Here is a 14,530-nt window from a genome sequence, read left to right on the forward strand (position 1 = left end):
GAGAGTTGTGTGGAGCTGACAGTCTTAATTAGCTTTGTAGCAACTCAGTTGGCAATGGCTGGAATGTAACGGACGGTCATTATTATAAAAAAGTTACGCACTAAAGCTTGAAAGTGCTTATATTATGCCCATTTTCAGGCATCTCACTTCTGCACCATGTTTGTTGGGAGTCGCACATGTGCAGTAAGTACTGCTAGCTTGTCAGTTGCAGAGCATGAGGGAGTGCCACGCTAGCAGCTAGGCGAGCATTATAACGTGTGTTACAAAGTGACGCACGTTTGTATCTGAAGTAAAGGCTGGACTACAATAGAGCTGCTTGGAGCAGTTTGTGAACAGTGTTTTCTGTTGGCGATGGTAAGTCCCTTTGGGGTGGACTTTGGGCTTTTTCACTTTGTAAACCTATAACGTGCACAGAAAAAGATATAACACAATTAAGGAAAGGGGAAAAGCCAATTAAGCACAATATGAGCACTTTAAGAAAATATATTTGTGGGTTTTATGAAATAATTTTTTGATGCATGGAGCACCATGAACACAATTCCATTCACCTCCATGAGATGTGGTGGCTTAGGCTTTAGAAATTAAGATGACTATCTCTGAACCTTGGCACATAAAACCGCATCGTTAGATACCACATACAGCATGTGCTCTTTGGGGACGTGGGTGAACTGATGCCTTAACTTAGATAAACAGTACAGATACAGCTTATAGTTTTGTTTACACCTACCAGAAGTACACAACACTACATAGTATGTTAACGAATACATTATATACATGTATTAAGATATTGAGTTAGGCTATCAATGTTCATGCTGATAATTAAAAAATATCTTTAAAAATAAATCTTATTAAATTAAGACCACATAAATCATGTTTTCTTCCGGCTATTCATATGCTTTTGAGGGCTTCAGAGTCACTGTAGGGTCTGCAAAGAGATGCCACTGCTCAGTCACACTTATCTATCAACACCACCATGTGTAGAACTAGAGGTAACTCTAAGAGGTTTGCTATGCTGTCCTATCAGATACATAAACAATGTCATGGCGATGGATAAGAACAGGAAATATAAATTATTATTATAAAAAAGGTACCAAACGGTTTTGACGCCAACTGAAGTAAAATCTTTATTTTATTCCATTTCAACTATGTCTTAGGTTAATGTGGATTTTGTGTGTACAGGATTCCTTGTGGTATCTTTCAGCATGTGCGCAATTAATTACAGAAGCTTAATCATGATTTAAAGGGGAACTATGCAGTTTTTTTTTTTTAAGCTTAATTTACCTTAACTGAACGACTTAGGAGTCATTGGAATGGTTATATGACTTTTTTTCGGGTTGAATGGTGGTCGTTTCGCTCCCCCAGAGTGGAAAAACCACCCTTGCAACTTTCGGCCGGCGACCTCAGCGTCAGGAAGTATGGGGTGATATCAGGTCTCGCGATGTAACGAATTGCTTCACGGCACTGAACACATACACCCATTCAGGAACTGGCTAACAAGGTAGCAATGGAGTTTTTCACACTATCGTCATGGCTGAGCCGGCAACAGAGAACCGGGAACAGAGAAAGAGGAAACGGCAGACTGACCGAGCGAGGAGTCAGACAGGAGTAAACATAGGAGCTGCCAAATATATATTCGGAAGCTGTAGGAGGAGCTCTATAGAGAAACCTGCGAGCAAAAAGCGAGAAAACAGCAAAGAAATTGCCAAAACTGCATAGCGCCCCTTTAAATAAATCATCTGCCAGCCAAAGTATGTAAACTATCAAACATGTTTATCTATCAAATGGGGGAAGCCTTTTGTTACGATGCAAGGTTTATGGTCACCACCTGCACTTGGACTCTGGAAATATGTCCCGAGAACATATATGTATTCATTATATACTGTATGTTTAATATATATTCAGTTCAGCTAGCATGCTGCAGCTTTCAACGCCACAAATGCACCACACAGAATCTCCATTTGTTATTCTGACAAATGACTTTTCCCTGAAGCATACAACAAGTCAAACAGCCACAGCACTTCTCCCTCCAATCGGGCGTATAAATAGACTTGTGATGTGGCCGACAATCCACTGAGGGCAAGTGAAAATGCTCCTCTCCACCTCCGCAGAGCCGCTTGGCATTGTCCAGAGACATTCCAGAGCAATCCAAATAAACAGCACACTTGCAGTGAGGCAAACCATAAACGAACATTTGTTTCTCATTTAAGCATGGGATCGCATGCAGGAAACTCAGATGCCCTCAAATTCAGGACTTGGATCATATAAGGCAAAACACACACCGGCTTCCAAGATTTGACTTCTTTTTCACAGGGATGATTCGTAGGAAATCAGAGGAAAGGTTGCTCTCAGTTCAACACTGATATTCTAGGTGAGATGCCCAAAAGAAGTGAGCAAGGTGTGTTAGGTAGAGCAGGTTTTACAATGAGTGGGGAAGAATGTGCAATCCACATGTACAACAGTAATTCCTTCATGGCTGCCGAATGAGCAGGCTTGCATGTAGATGTAGTGGTGGGTGTAAAGTGTTCAAAAAACAATGCCTGCTGAGTCTTCTGGGCAAAAATGCAGAGATTCCAAAAACTGCAGAAGTATCAGAGTGGAAATGACAACTTTAACTTGTTTTATCCCCATTTGACGCTATATTTATTTAGTGCATCAACATTAATGTTCATCCAGCTATCATATTAAGAATAGCCTTTTAAATCAAACATTGATTGTAAGGAAACAACAGGAGTAACAGGTGAACCAGCTTAAAAAGTGACACATTTTCTTTTTAAATAAGTGCTGTGGCATCCAATTCATGCCGACGTGAAGAGTGGTTCGTGTGGATTTTTAAAAAGTAACTGACATATCATCTAAAGTAACTTTAGTGTCAACTTGAAAAGAAAAACTTGGCTGATTTAGCCACTGATTATGAAGTGCTTTAAAAGGCAGGAGAGACCCATCTTCATCTAGTCAGGTCTAACGTACCATGACCACTGCCGACTGACATCCCAATCCAGATCAATGCAGTTCAAATCGTCTAGCTCAGTACGTTTAATTTAAATGAATGCACATGTTGTAGCATTATTGAATGCTACCTCAGCTACCTTCTAATATAATTTCCATTTCATTCAGTCTTTTCCTTCTTTCCTCTGGCACACACACACACACACACACACACACACACACACACACACACACACACACACACACACACACACACACACACACACACACACACACACACACACACACACACACACACACACACACACACACACACACACACCATGCATCTCATCCCATCAGTGCCCTGAACCTAAAGTGTTCACACCCCGCTCTGGATGTAGAATGTAATTACTCTTCTTTGATTTTCCATAACTAGGTCAGAGAACCTATTTGACCAAGAATTTGATTAAATTCCCAAACTTTCCCTGCCATCTCAGAATTCCATGACCCGCGCAAAATGTGCCTGAATGAATGTCGGCAGAGATGCATGGTGGATGGATCTGTAGGGCCACATCTGACATTTCCTGTCTCGTCCTGTCAGCGTGATAACGACAGCAGCATGACCCAGAGGTTCTCCTCTACACTTCCCAACTGCAGGCGCCTTTCACTCCTCTGTACCTGCCCAGTAGCTCATTAGTTTTTAGCCACTTTGGCAGCGTGGTGAGTATTCTCAAGGAGCTCCTCCACCTGCTTCCTAAGGGCTGTTCAAATATTTACCTCCGGATAACATTTCCTCGGAGGCCTTAACCTGTGCGCTGCCGTTAATGGGTTTGCTTTCCTAATACCTATGAATGTTTGCTTTCACGGCCACTTAAATGAAGTGCCTCAAATGTGGAGTATGCATTTCCATTTGCTTCATCCCGACAAATTAAGAAGTGTGTAAAGTAATTCTGGGAGGAAACACACCATCAGACACGCCAGGGCAAATTACTGTAGTGTTACAGTTTATTACGGAAAAGGCCTATTACTTGCAAATCATAAAGGTTATTAATTGTGAGTGAAAAACAATAAAATTTTCTTAATACATTGACACAAATTAACAAAGCCTCTCATCATTCGGCTGTTTGGGAAAAAGAAGAGTGAGATTATGATGCTGTATGATTTTGAGGCCCGGGGTGAACATGAGAAATCTCGTTATGGCAGAAATAATGTTTCCGAGGTAACAGAAAGAAGGTGAGGAGAAAGAGTGACTCCAACTGCTGTTTCCCTGGCTCTCCTGATCAACTCATCTACCGACTTAATGAGGCGCGGAAATGCTAATCTGGAGCTTAAAGGCCTTTAATTTGCTGTCATTTACCAGCGTTAAAATCATCACAAGCTGGATAATCTTAGCCCTTACACATCCTGAGTGTGTTTACACTGCAGTTTCATCTGTCCGCGGGGGCTTTTGATTTGAAGATTACTCTGGGCTTTGAGATATCAAAGACAACAGTCCGTTGTCATCTAATCCACATTTCACTCCCCGAGGAGGTGGGAGTGGGGCCACTCTCTTAAGCCCCTCTCACACTTAAACGTCTATCCCCTAAATGATTAGGAACACTTCCCGCATGGGGTCATGTGTAAGTGGGAGCAGGGATTGATAGTCAGGGAAATCTGTACCGCCAATTTCCTACCTTAAGACCTAGTAACATTTCAGAGAAAATGCTGGTACGGCTGTATTGTGAATTAAAGTAAAGCGTGATTTATGCTTCTGCGTTAAATCAACGCCGTGGCTACGTACGTAGAGACACGTACCCTATGCCGGAGCCTACGCAGCAGCCTGACGTGCACCTCTCGAAAAATGTAACTACACGTCGCTCGGCCGTGGCTTGGTAGCGTTGCATTTCCCCCGACTCATTTCCTGACAGATTCTACTTCTCGACAAACAACATGAAATCAAGGAGAGAGCTAACTTTTCCTGCTACAGATTTCCCACCGTGGTCAGAAAGCACAGGGGAGACACTTTGTTTCTCTCACTATGACTCTAGAGTTGGTACTCGCTCCGAAGCTAATCGCCGTCACTCTCTCACTCGCTCTATATCATGCAACCTAGGGTCTTTTTGTGAATGTACCCGAAAAGTCAAAGTTTTGTTTAAAAGCATATTTAGGACGGAAGCGCCACTTTTAAGATTTACCGTATTTTAATTTTTCGGTCAAATGGCCTTTTGAATGGGAGTGCTAGGGACACTTTTATGCTAGCCTCAAAATAGCTATTTTTAAAACACTAAGAAGGCTCGACACAACATGAGACTTTGCTCCAAGTATCACCAGGGGCTCTACACCTTAACGAAAGCATTGAGAACATTGTTTGCGTACCCAGAGTTTACTAAAAAGAAAGGTTTTGAACAACTCACCATAGCTCGATAGTTACATTATTGTAACTCCAGATTCTATGAGTATAGGCGTAGCCCTCTAAGCCACGCTATTGGGTTTATCCCTTCACGCATGCGCAGTCGTGAAGATTTTTTTTCCCGCCCTAGCGCGCCGCTCGGGCTTCAACTACATCCGCAAATACTGTATATAAACAGAGCGGACCCGTAGCTCTGCTCTCAACATAAGCTTTTTCTTCAGCTAATGTAACTGGAGCAGGTGGCCCGGATCTTAGAGGGTTACGCCTATACTCATAGAATCTGGAGTTACAATAACGTAACTATCGTTCTATTTCGTATAGGCTTCGCCCTCTAAGCCACGCTATTGGGTTAGCTGCTGATGTAGTCAATGCCACCTGCGACCCAGAGCCCACAGTGGAACATAGACTAAACTTTTTTTTTTTTTTTTTTTCCCTCTGTCTCTCTCTCATGCACTGACAGGGGACTGTATCAGATAATCCGTTATCTAAGTAACGGGGCCTGCCATGGTAATAATTTGGCCTAGCCGAGAGGGCAGGCGTGCATGATTGGTGAGGGTAGTACATTGATAATTATGGGACGCCCGAGTCCCTCCCAGCCACCCAGAGTGGGGGGGGGGGAGGACCCCAGGCAGTGCACATGCAGTGGCACATATCATGATTGTAGGCGTGCATGGCAGTGAGAGAGGATGTGTGATAGCGACAAATATATATATATACATATGTACATATATACATAGGCTACACATATATGTGGGACGCCGTTCTCCTCTCGGCACCCGGCCCACATACGACGGGGCATCATCCGTCGTTGAGTGACAATAGGACCGAGTGAGTCAGAGAGGGCTCGGACATATCCCGCAAATAGAAACGGGTGAAAGGGCATGGGGATGCCCAAGAGGCCGCCGCGCAGATGTCGGCTACTGACATGCCTCTGAACAGAGCTGTTGATGCCGATAGTGCCCTTGTAGAATGTGCCCGGATGCCCTGGGGGGGCTCCGCCCCCTCCGTGTTATAGGCCTGGGTGATAGCTTCACACAAAGACAGAGATAGATGCTGTTTTGACAGGACCGCTCCTTGGGAGTGTTCCCTATAGTGTACAAACAGCTGTTGTGTCCGCCTTATGTCCGCCGTGCGTAAAACGTACTGTGATAACGCACGCACCGGGCACAATCAGTGGGAAACCTCCTCCACGTCGTTGTAATGAGGCGGGGGGGAAAAACCCTGGAGTGAAAAAACCCTTGACCGAAAGGAATTTGTTAAAATTTTCGGTGTGAAAGAAGGGTTAGGCTGTAGGGTGGCTGCGCTCCCGTCCCCTCTAATGGAGACAGGACGGTGAAACTGACAGCGCACACAAGTCGCTCACTTGCTTGGCTGACGTCAGGGCAAGGAGAAGCGCCGTTTTTAGGGACAGCAACCTGAGAGAGGCTTGTGCCAAGGGCTCGAAAGGAGGCTTCCCCAGAGCTCGAAGCACCAGGGCCAGATCCCATTGGGGAGTGAGAGAGCGCACGGCGGGTTTTTGTCGTCTGACCCCTTTCAAAAAATGCTTTACTAGGGGGTGTGCAAAAACCGTTCTCTCTCCATAGCCTTCGTGGCAGGATGAAATGGCCGCTGCGTAGGCTTTGACTGTGGACGGAGCCAGGTCGTTATCTACCAATGTTTGGAGATAAGTCAACATGAGAGGCAGGGGACACGATATAGGGTCTATTTCCCTCTCCGTGCACCAGCACCTTGAAGAAAAAGTGGGAGCAGAGCTACGGGTCCGCTCTGTTTATATACAGTATTTGTGGACGTAGTTGAAGCCCGAGCGGCACGCTAGGGCGGGAAAGAAAATCTTCACGACTGCGCATGCGCGAAGGGATAAACCCAATAGCGTGGCTTAGAGGGCGAAGCCTATACGAAATAGAACTTGATGTTTCCGGCCGCTACCACCTCGGCAGTCAAAACGAGTCGATATCAAAACAAGTAGCCACAGATTTAGTATATCCCTTGTGCACCGGTGTAGTTCATGTGTAGAGGCCCTGGTCATACTTCGAGCAAAGTTTCATGCTGTGTGGAGCCTTCTTAGTGTTTTAAAAATAGCGATTTTGAGGCTAGCATAAAAGTGACCCTATTACTCCCATTCAAAAGGCTATTTGACCGAAAAACCAAAAATACGGTACATCTTATAAGTGGCGCTTCCGTCCTAAATATGCTTTTAAAACGAAAGTTTGACTTGGGAACATTCACAAAAAGACGCTAGGTTGCATTTTGGCGAGAGTTACGCTTTAAGAGATCGATGCACACACCAACGCACAAGTATAAACTTCAGGCCACGTTACGTAGGCTACGGCGAAAGCTCTGCGTCGAGCCTCCGCAGGACCATAAATCACGCTTAAGGGACCAATCCCTTAACCAATAACAAGACTCCGCTGATTCAGGTCACAAAAAAACATTGCAGCCTTTTTTTCCCTCATATGAACTCCGGACAATGTCGGGAGAATCAGGTTCACACATGTAGCACACAACAGGAGATTGTCTGTGTCAGACGCGTTCTCACTTGCAGGAAATGCTCCATTTGTTTTCGACGGGGCGCGGCGCCTAGGTAGAGCGTGAAGGAGGCAGGACATGAGGCAGATTACACCAGTTTGTAATTTGGTCATAAAGACCCAAGTCTCTTGCCATTCTTTGAATTTGTCGGATGATTTCGACGCCAGCCCTTACCAACGGAAGTTCCCGAATCTCTGTTGGTGTTTGTGTAAAAAAAAAAAAACACATCATCAACACGTCCACTCGTATGATGGGAATTCTCAGGACAATGACCTGCTCTACTCACATATGGGCTCAATCGGACATTATACAGACTTTGTAGTAGGAAGCCGGCAGGGTAAAGTGCGTTTAATGTCCAGTCCCGCTGTTTCGGCGTTTGCGTTCTCACATTCAGCTCCCCCGGTTAATGTCTAGATAGTTTCAGGGTTGCAGTGCATGTGTAAAAGGGGCATACTTGTTGAACATCTGGTGTGGTGCTTCTTGGTGACTCACCTGACTGCAAAATCTTTATTGTGTCACGAACAACGGCAGAGACCATGGAAAAGTGTCTGTAGAGTGGGTAGCACAAAACCCTCCGTCCAAATGACACCAGGACGTCTTGCAGGGAGCTGTACGTCTGCGAAACAAAAAAAAACTGAATCTCAGAAAGCTATCCAGCACCAAAACAGACCATGTTTTTATTCAATAAGTACAGGGGGCGGTGATGGCGCAGTGGATATGACACATGCCTTTGGTGTGGGAGACCTGGGTTCGATTCCCACTGCGATACATCAACCAATGTGTCCCTGAGCAAGACACTTAACCCCTAGCTGCTCCAGAGGCGTGCGACCTCTGACATATATAGCAATTATAAGTCGCTTTGGATAAAAGCGTCAGCTAAATGACATGTACTGTAATTAAAATGCCCATGCTAAATGCTTATAATGCCCATATTTAATGCTGTCTTTTTTAAACTTTATCCTTGCACTGCTGTAGTTTTTATATGACTATGTTTAAATTATTCTCTTATATTGTCCATATTTAATGCTGGTCTCTAGACTTTATCCTTGCACTATTGGACCTATCTGCACTACCACCATGACACACACTCTCATACTGAATCACAGGGTCAGTTCCTGCCCTGTCACTGCAAGCGTCTCATGCTTATACATCCCTTAGTACATTCATGTGGATTTTTTATTTTGTGTGTGATGTCTTAAGCTACTGGGACCTTGAACTTCCCCTTGGGGATCAATAAAGTAAGTAAGTAAGTAAGTACGTATCTATCTATCTATCTAATGTAAAGGAAATGGAGATGCAACGGACAGTAAAAGGTTTGGTTCAGCCATATATACCAGCCCAGGAAGTTTTCATTTTCTCTTTTTCTTCAGACTGGCTCCCATTGGTGTGCATTGCAGTCGCTGGTGTGCTAATTACTCCAAACAACTCCTCATTTATTGAGCTGGCAAAACAGGGGCTCACAACTCTTAAACACCTCTGCAGCCCTGGCCTGTTAATTGTGGCTTCTCTTTAATCACTGCCTTCAGTCTCAGATGTTCTCTGCACTAATGGACACACAGCCTGGAGACAGAAACAGAGATTTTTTTGTTTCTTTCTCTTCTTTTCTTTGTGGCTTGTTAGGATGTGCTGTGGGCTCACGAGTGCGTGTCATCTGAGATCATGCTCTCCCTTGGGCTTGTTTAGCAGGAGTGTAAATAAGGTCTGCTGCTGCAGAGAGGGGGGGGCGACGACTCACAGTCACACCAGTGCAGTCGACTGAGGACAAGTAAACATGCAGCAGATGGAGGGGGGAGAGACGATGGGAAGGCGAATGTTAGGCATAAGCGAGGGAAGCGAGATAGACAGCGAGAGCATAAAAAAAAAAAAAAAAGAGATAGCAGAGAGGAAGAGTGGAGTGAGGAAGCAGAGCTGATTTCAGCTGTGACCCACAGTCAAAGACAGAGAGGAATCTATTGTAGAGCACAAGGTGGAGGGAAGGGGAGGAGGAGGAGGAAGGGAGCGGGGGATGGAGCGAGGTGGCTTGTCAGTGGGAGCCGACAGCTCTGCTGACTGACTGACGAGCAGTAAAGGGCTGCCAGGCAGGCGGAGACTGTTCTTCACCCCGCTGTCACCACAGCAGGAAAACTACAAACTCTCTCATCTTTCTGGTCTAAATATCCCTGCCTGTGCTGAAATATTTTTTATCCCCGGTGGGGATAAAATGTATCCCCCCCTCAAAGTGATCATCTACTTCCCCAATAGCCTAGACCAGGGGTTTTCAAACTTTTTGTGTGTGTGGACCACTATTTGTAATCAAGAATTTCCGCGGACCACCTCATAATACACATAATAAAATATGTCTACACACAGTCAAACCTGAATTAATCCGCACCTCTTAATAGGCCTACTAGCACTAAAACTATAACTGGTCGTCGCATCAGTACAACAGGCTTGTTAAAAGACGGCTGCCACATATTTAATTTATTTATTTACTCAAGCGCCCGAGGGCATAATCAGGTTCATTTGAAGAACAGGCTTCAATCTTCAATCTCTTCATTTTTGGTAACCTCTGCCTCCATTCTCTTCAGAGAACCTGTTGCCATCCACCGATCCATGTTGTGGTTCTAACGGCAATGGACTTGAACGTCACGGCCGAGTACCACTAGCCTATTTTAGTAATCACACAATGACTTAACAAATTAATTTAAATTTAATATCAATATACATATTCTTATTTATGGGAATTTCTTGGTAAAATGAAGGATAAAAAAACTATTATTTTATATATTATTTAGCTTTTCCACGGACCACCTGCAGTACCCTCACGGACCACTAGTGGTCCGCGGACCACAGTTTGGGAATGACTGGCCTAGACCACATATTGATTATATACCTAAAATAGAAGTAGCCTATTTTAAACTAAGTAAAGCGCTGTAACGTGAAGTCTAGAAGTGCCATAGATCGATAAAACCTGAGCGGAGGTTGCTGGTTGTATTTAGCCGCTACAGAGCTCCGGGACGCCGGCTACCAGCGACAGTTGTTTAGCCGCCGATAGGGGACTGTGAGCCGGCTACAGGCACCGCCAGATGACGCTCCTTTCTGGGGCCATGGTAGTGGAGTTAAGCCAGAAAAAGTGAGCATCATGCGGCGCTGACAGTTAAGTTGAGGTACCAAAACGACTATAGTTTCGGAAAAAGATCGTGGTTTGGATTAAAACACTCCCGAGGAACAAACAAGCGTTTCCTGGATGAAAGTATTTTGTTTACGCCGCGAAGTGAACTCCGCTCTCCGGCTTGAAAGCGCTGTGTTGACACCACGTTGTGCCATTTCATTTTGAGATTATTTTCCATTGAATATTGAAGTTGATAAATAAGTGTGTCGGCATGCCTGGTCAAGCGGCTCTATCTATGGTATTGGAATGGGGATTTCATTCTTGCACATTTGTTTTTTTGTTGTGCATGATCAAAAAACATCTCCCCCCTCTGCTTTCTTCACAAATCGTAGCCTGCTTACCACATCTGTAGTGTAGTGTGTAGTAGCTTAAATATGTCCAGCCCAACATTAATTAAGGATTGTCTATTCAAATAGGCAGCTGTACGTGTTCATTCACAACTGTTGTCACTGAAAGCATGAAACAACTGGCAAAAACACCAACCCACAACCCTCTTGAGCACCAACAATAACAGAATAAAAATACAATAGAGGTATTGAGCACCGCGCCTGGTCTACAGAACCAGAAGTGGTATAGCCTTCATTAACTGCTAATAAGTGTCAGTTGAGATTTGATTTATGGTTGTTCGTTGAGGGGTTACAGCCTAGCTGACACGTGCCTCCTTAAAAAATGTAGCAAAACCAAAAAAATGTAGCAAAACCATCTCTTCTGAACACCTGCTCACCACAATCGTTGCTCTGTATCAAAAACATTAAAAAGGGGAGCAGTCACTAAGTCAGTATTAAGACAATTCAAAATAGTAAGCGGGATGTAACGCTAGTACAAAAGCCATACAAGTAGGGGAATAGCCCACCATCACTCTATATCACAAAATCACAGTTAATATAAGATAAGAACAGCAGGATCACGTCCAGTCTTGTGAAGGTGTGCCCAACATGTGAAATCCAATGCTAAACTAAAAATCTAAATACGTTTATTTGCCCCAATGTGGTAATTAGGGGCTACGGCTTCCTAAGGCAATGCCCGCATTACTGCAAATGCATGGTTTGCTCTACAATTTGACCTCCTCACTGAGCCTCCTAGAGCGGTGAAATTTCAAACAGCCTCATTGTTTTTACAAAACTATAGCTGCAAATGTCACAGAAATGTTTAGAAGCCAAGTTTCTGTCGCCAACATGCATGTGATCAATCTTTTTTTTACATCTAGATATTGTTCTCACAGTACAGGGCCCTGTTCCAAGAACCCGCTTTACTGAGTAATCCAGATACATATGCTGAGTAAAATGTGGAACCAGGTCTGACGTAGGTTTTACTCAGCAACATTATCCAGATTACTGAGTGAACCTGCTTCTCGGAACAGAGCCCAAGAGTCAAAATGAATCTGTATTCATGTTTACACTGAAGAATAAACTTGTGATTTTATCAATGTGATCAAGGATAAATGGTTAACAGATCAAATCACTATTTAAAACACATTTTATTTTGTTAAAACAAAAAGAAAACCACAACTATGGGGACACCTGAACTGTGTGTGTTTGTGTTTGACTATACAGAAATACTAAAATAGGTGATAATGGAAACAAATAAAAAGGTGTAAACTTCTACAAAAATATCTGAAAGCACCAGTGTTAATGGAACATTTTTTTTTTTTTTAATTGGTCCTACCATTGTGCACATGGGCTAAGATGTTACCATTAAGGAACTCCTATTTCTAATGTCAGTCACACACCCTACACCAAAGGTTGGCAATCTTTTTGATATAAAGTGCCATTTTAAATTGTTCTTGGTAATCAGTGTACCATATCAGCATTACGCCTGCCATCTACTGAGCCTGCTCAGGCCTTCGCCTTTTATGTGAAAAAGGCAACAAGTACTAGCCAATCAGAGGCAGAGTAGGGCGGGTCTTCGTGATATGCAAATGGGGGAAAAGTCAAACTATCGTAAATAACATGCTGTGCTCCTGCCAATGGCTGTCAAAGAGGTCATTTGGCATGCAGATTGGAACATTTCTATATCTTGCACAGTTGTTGCTAGTGTGCCATTAGTCAAGCTATGGTGTGCCAATGGTGGCACACGTGCCTAAGGTTGCTGACCCCTGCTTGTCTAGTGGCAGGTTGTGAACACGCACGCACACACAATGTTTTGACAGATGTCTGAAATACAAACTGTAAAGAAAATGGCAGAATAAGGTATAGAGTTGTCCTTTGTTTCTTTTTAAATTTTTCCTTTTCTAGTTTTAGAAAAGAAGATATACAGTGGCACTCGTACGTTTATGAACCCATGCTAAAGTTGACTAAAAAAAGGAATAAAAAAATCATCTTTTGGAAATTGATCTTAATGCCTTAATTAAAAAAATGAGGAAAAATCTAACCTTTAAGGACACCAATTTTCTTTGTGAATGAATAATGTATCTTAAATAAGTAAATGTTCTTCCTTAAAATACAGGGGGAATAAGTAAGTACACCTCTATGTTAAATTCCCATAGAGGCAGGCAGATTTTTATTTTTAAGGCCAGTTATTTCATGGATCCAGGATACTATGCATCCTGATAAAGTTCCCTTGGCCTTTGGAATTAAAATAGCCCCACATCATCACATACCCTTCACCATACCTAGAGATTAACATGGTTTTATTTCAGTTAGCCTAATAGCTGGTTTGATTTGCATTGAGAGATGATTTTATGGAAAGTACCCCATGCCAATCTCTAGGTATGGTGAAGGGTGTGTGATGATCTGGGGCTATTTTAATTCCAAAGACCAAGGGAACTTTATCAGGATGCATAGTATCCTGGATCCATGAAATAACTGGCCTTTAAAAATAAAAATCTGCCTGCCTCTATGGGAATTTAACATAAGGGTGTACTTACTTATGCCCTCTGTATTTTAAGGAAGAACATTTACTTATTTAAGATACATTATTCATTCACAAAGAAAATTGGTGTCCTTAAAGGTTGGATTCTTCCTCATTTTTTTAATTAAGGCATTAAGATCAATTTCCAAAAGATGATTTTTTTATTCCTCTTTTTAGTCAACTTTAGCATGGGTTCATAAACGTACGAGTGCCACTGTACTTAGATTATTAAATAACCTTGTTTCACAAGCGGTTCCTTGCCAACATAAAACAAAGTAAAAGAATAAAATAATTGCCTCTGTAAGAATGTCATCATTAAGTTACAGTTGTTAGCTCTGAACTCTGTCTGGCACTGAGGAGGACACAATTAAATGGAAATCATGCCCTGTTTCCACCATGAACCATCTCTACATTTCCCCCCGTTCCAGACAATTAAACGTGTCTATTTAGCTAGTTGGAACAGAACTTTTTTAATTTTAGTAATTGCTAAACTAAAATAGCAGCTAATAAAACTTTCAGCAACACTTGGGTACAGTACAAGAGCTCAGTTTCAGTGTTACCCATACATTGAAATATTTGTGGCGGCCTGCCACACAATTCTCTCTCTCTCTCTCTCTCTCTCTCTCGCTCTCTCTCGATCTCTCTCTGATTAATTAATGCCATTGATTATTCTACACACTCCAATA

At 43.0% G+C, this 14,530-nt stretch overlaps 1 protein-coding gene across 2 annotated transcripts in view; it reads right to left on the reverse strand.

The window, feature by feature from the left end:
• Nucleotides 1–14,530, reverse strand: part of shq1 (SHQ1, H/ACA ribonucleoprotein assembly factor) — a 51,784-nt gene that overhangs the window by 14,287 nt on the left and 22,967 nt on the right. For both annotated transcript variants that reach the window (XM_036001755.1, XM_031280672.2), the window contains exon 10: nucleotides 8,336–8,459. In XM_036001755.1, the coding sequence (XP_035857648.1) occupies nucleotides 8,336–8,459 (124 nt within the window). The remainder of the gene's footprint in view (nucleotides 1–8,335; nucleotides 8,460–14,530) is intronic.

Source organism: Sander lucioperca, chromosome 6, assembly GCF_008315115.2.
Source record: "Sander lucioperca isolate FBNREF2018 chromosome 6, SLUC_FBN_1.2, whole genome shotgun sequence".
Classification (NCBI taxonomy): Eukaryota; Metazoa; Chordata; class Actinopteri; order Perciformes; family Percidae; genus Sander; species Sander lucioperca.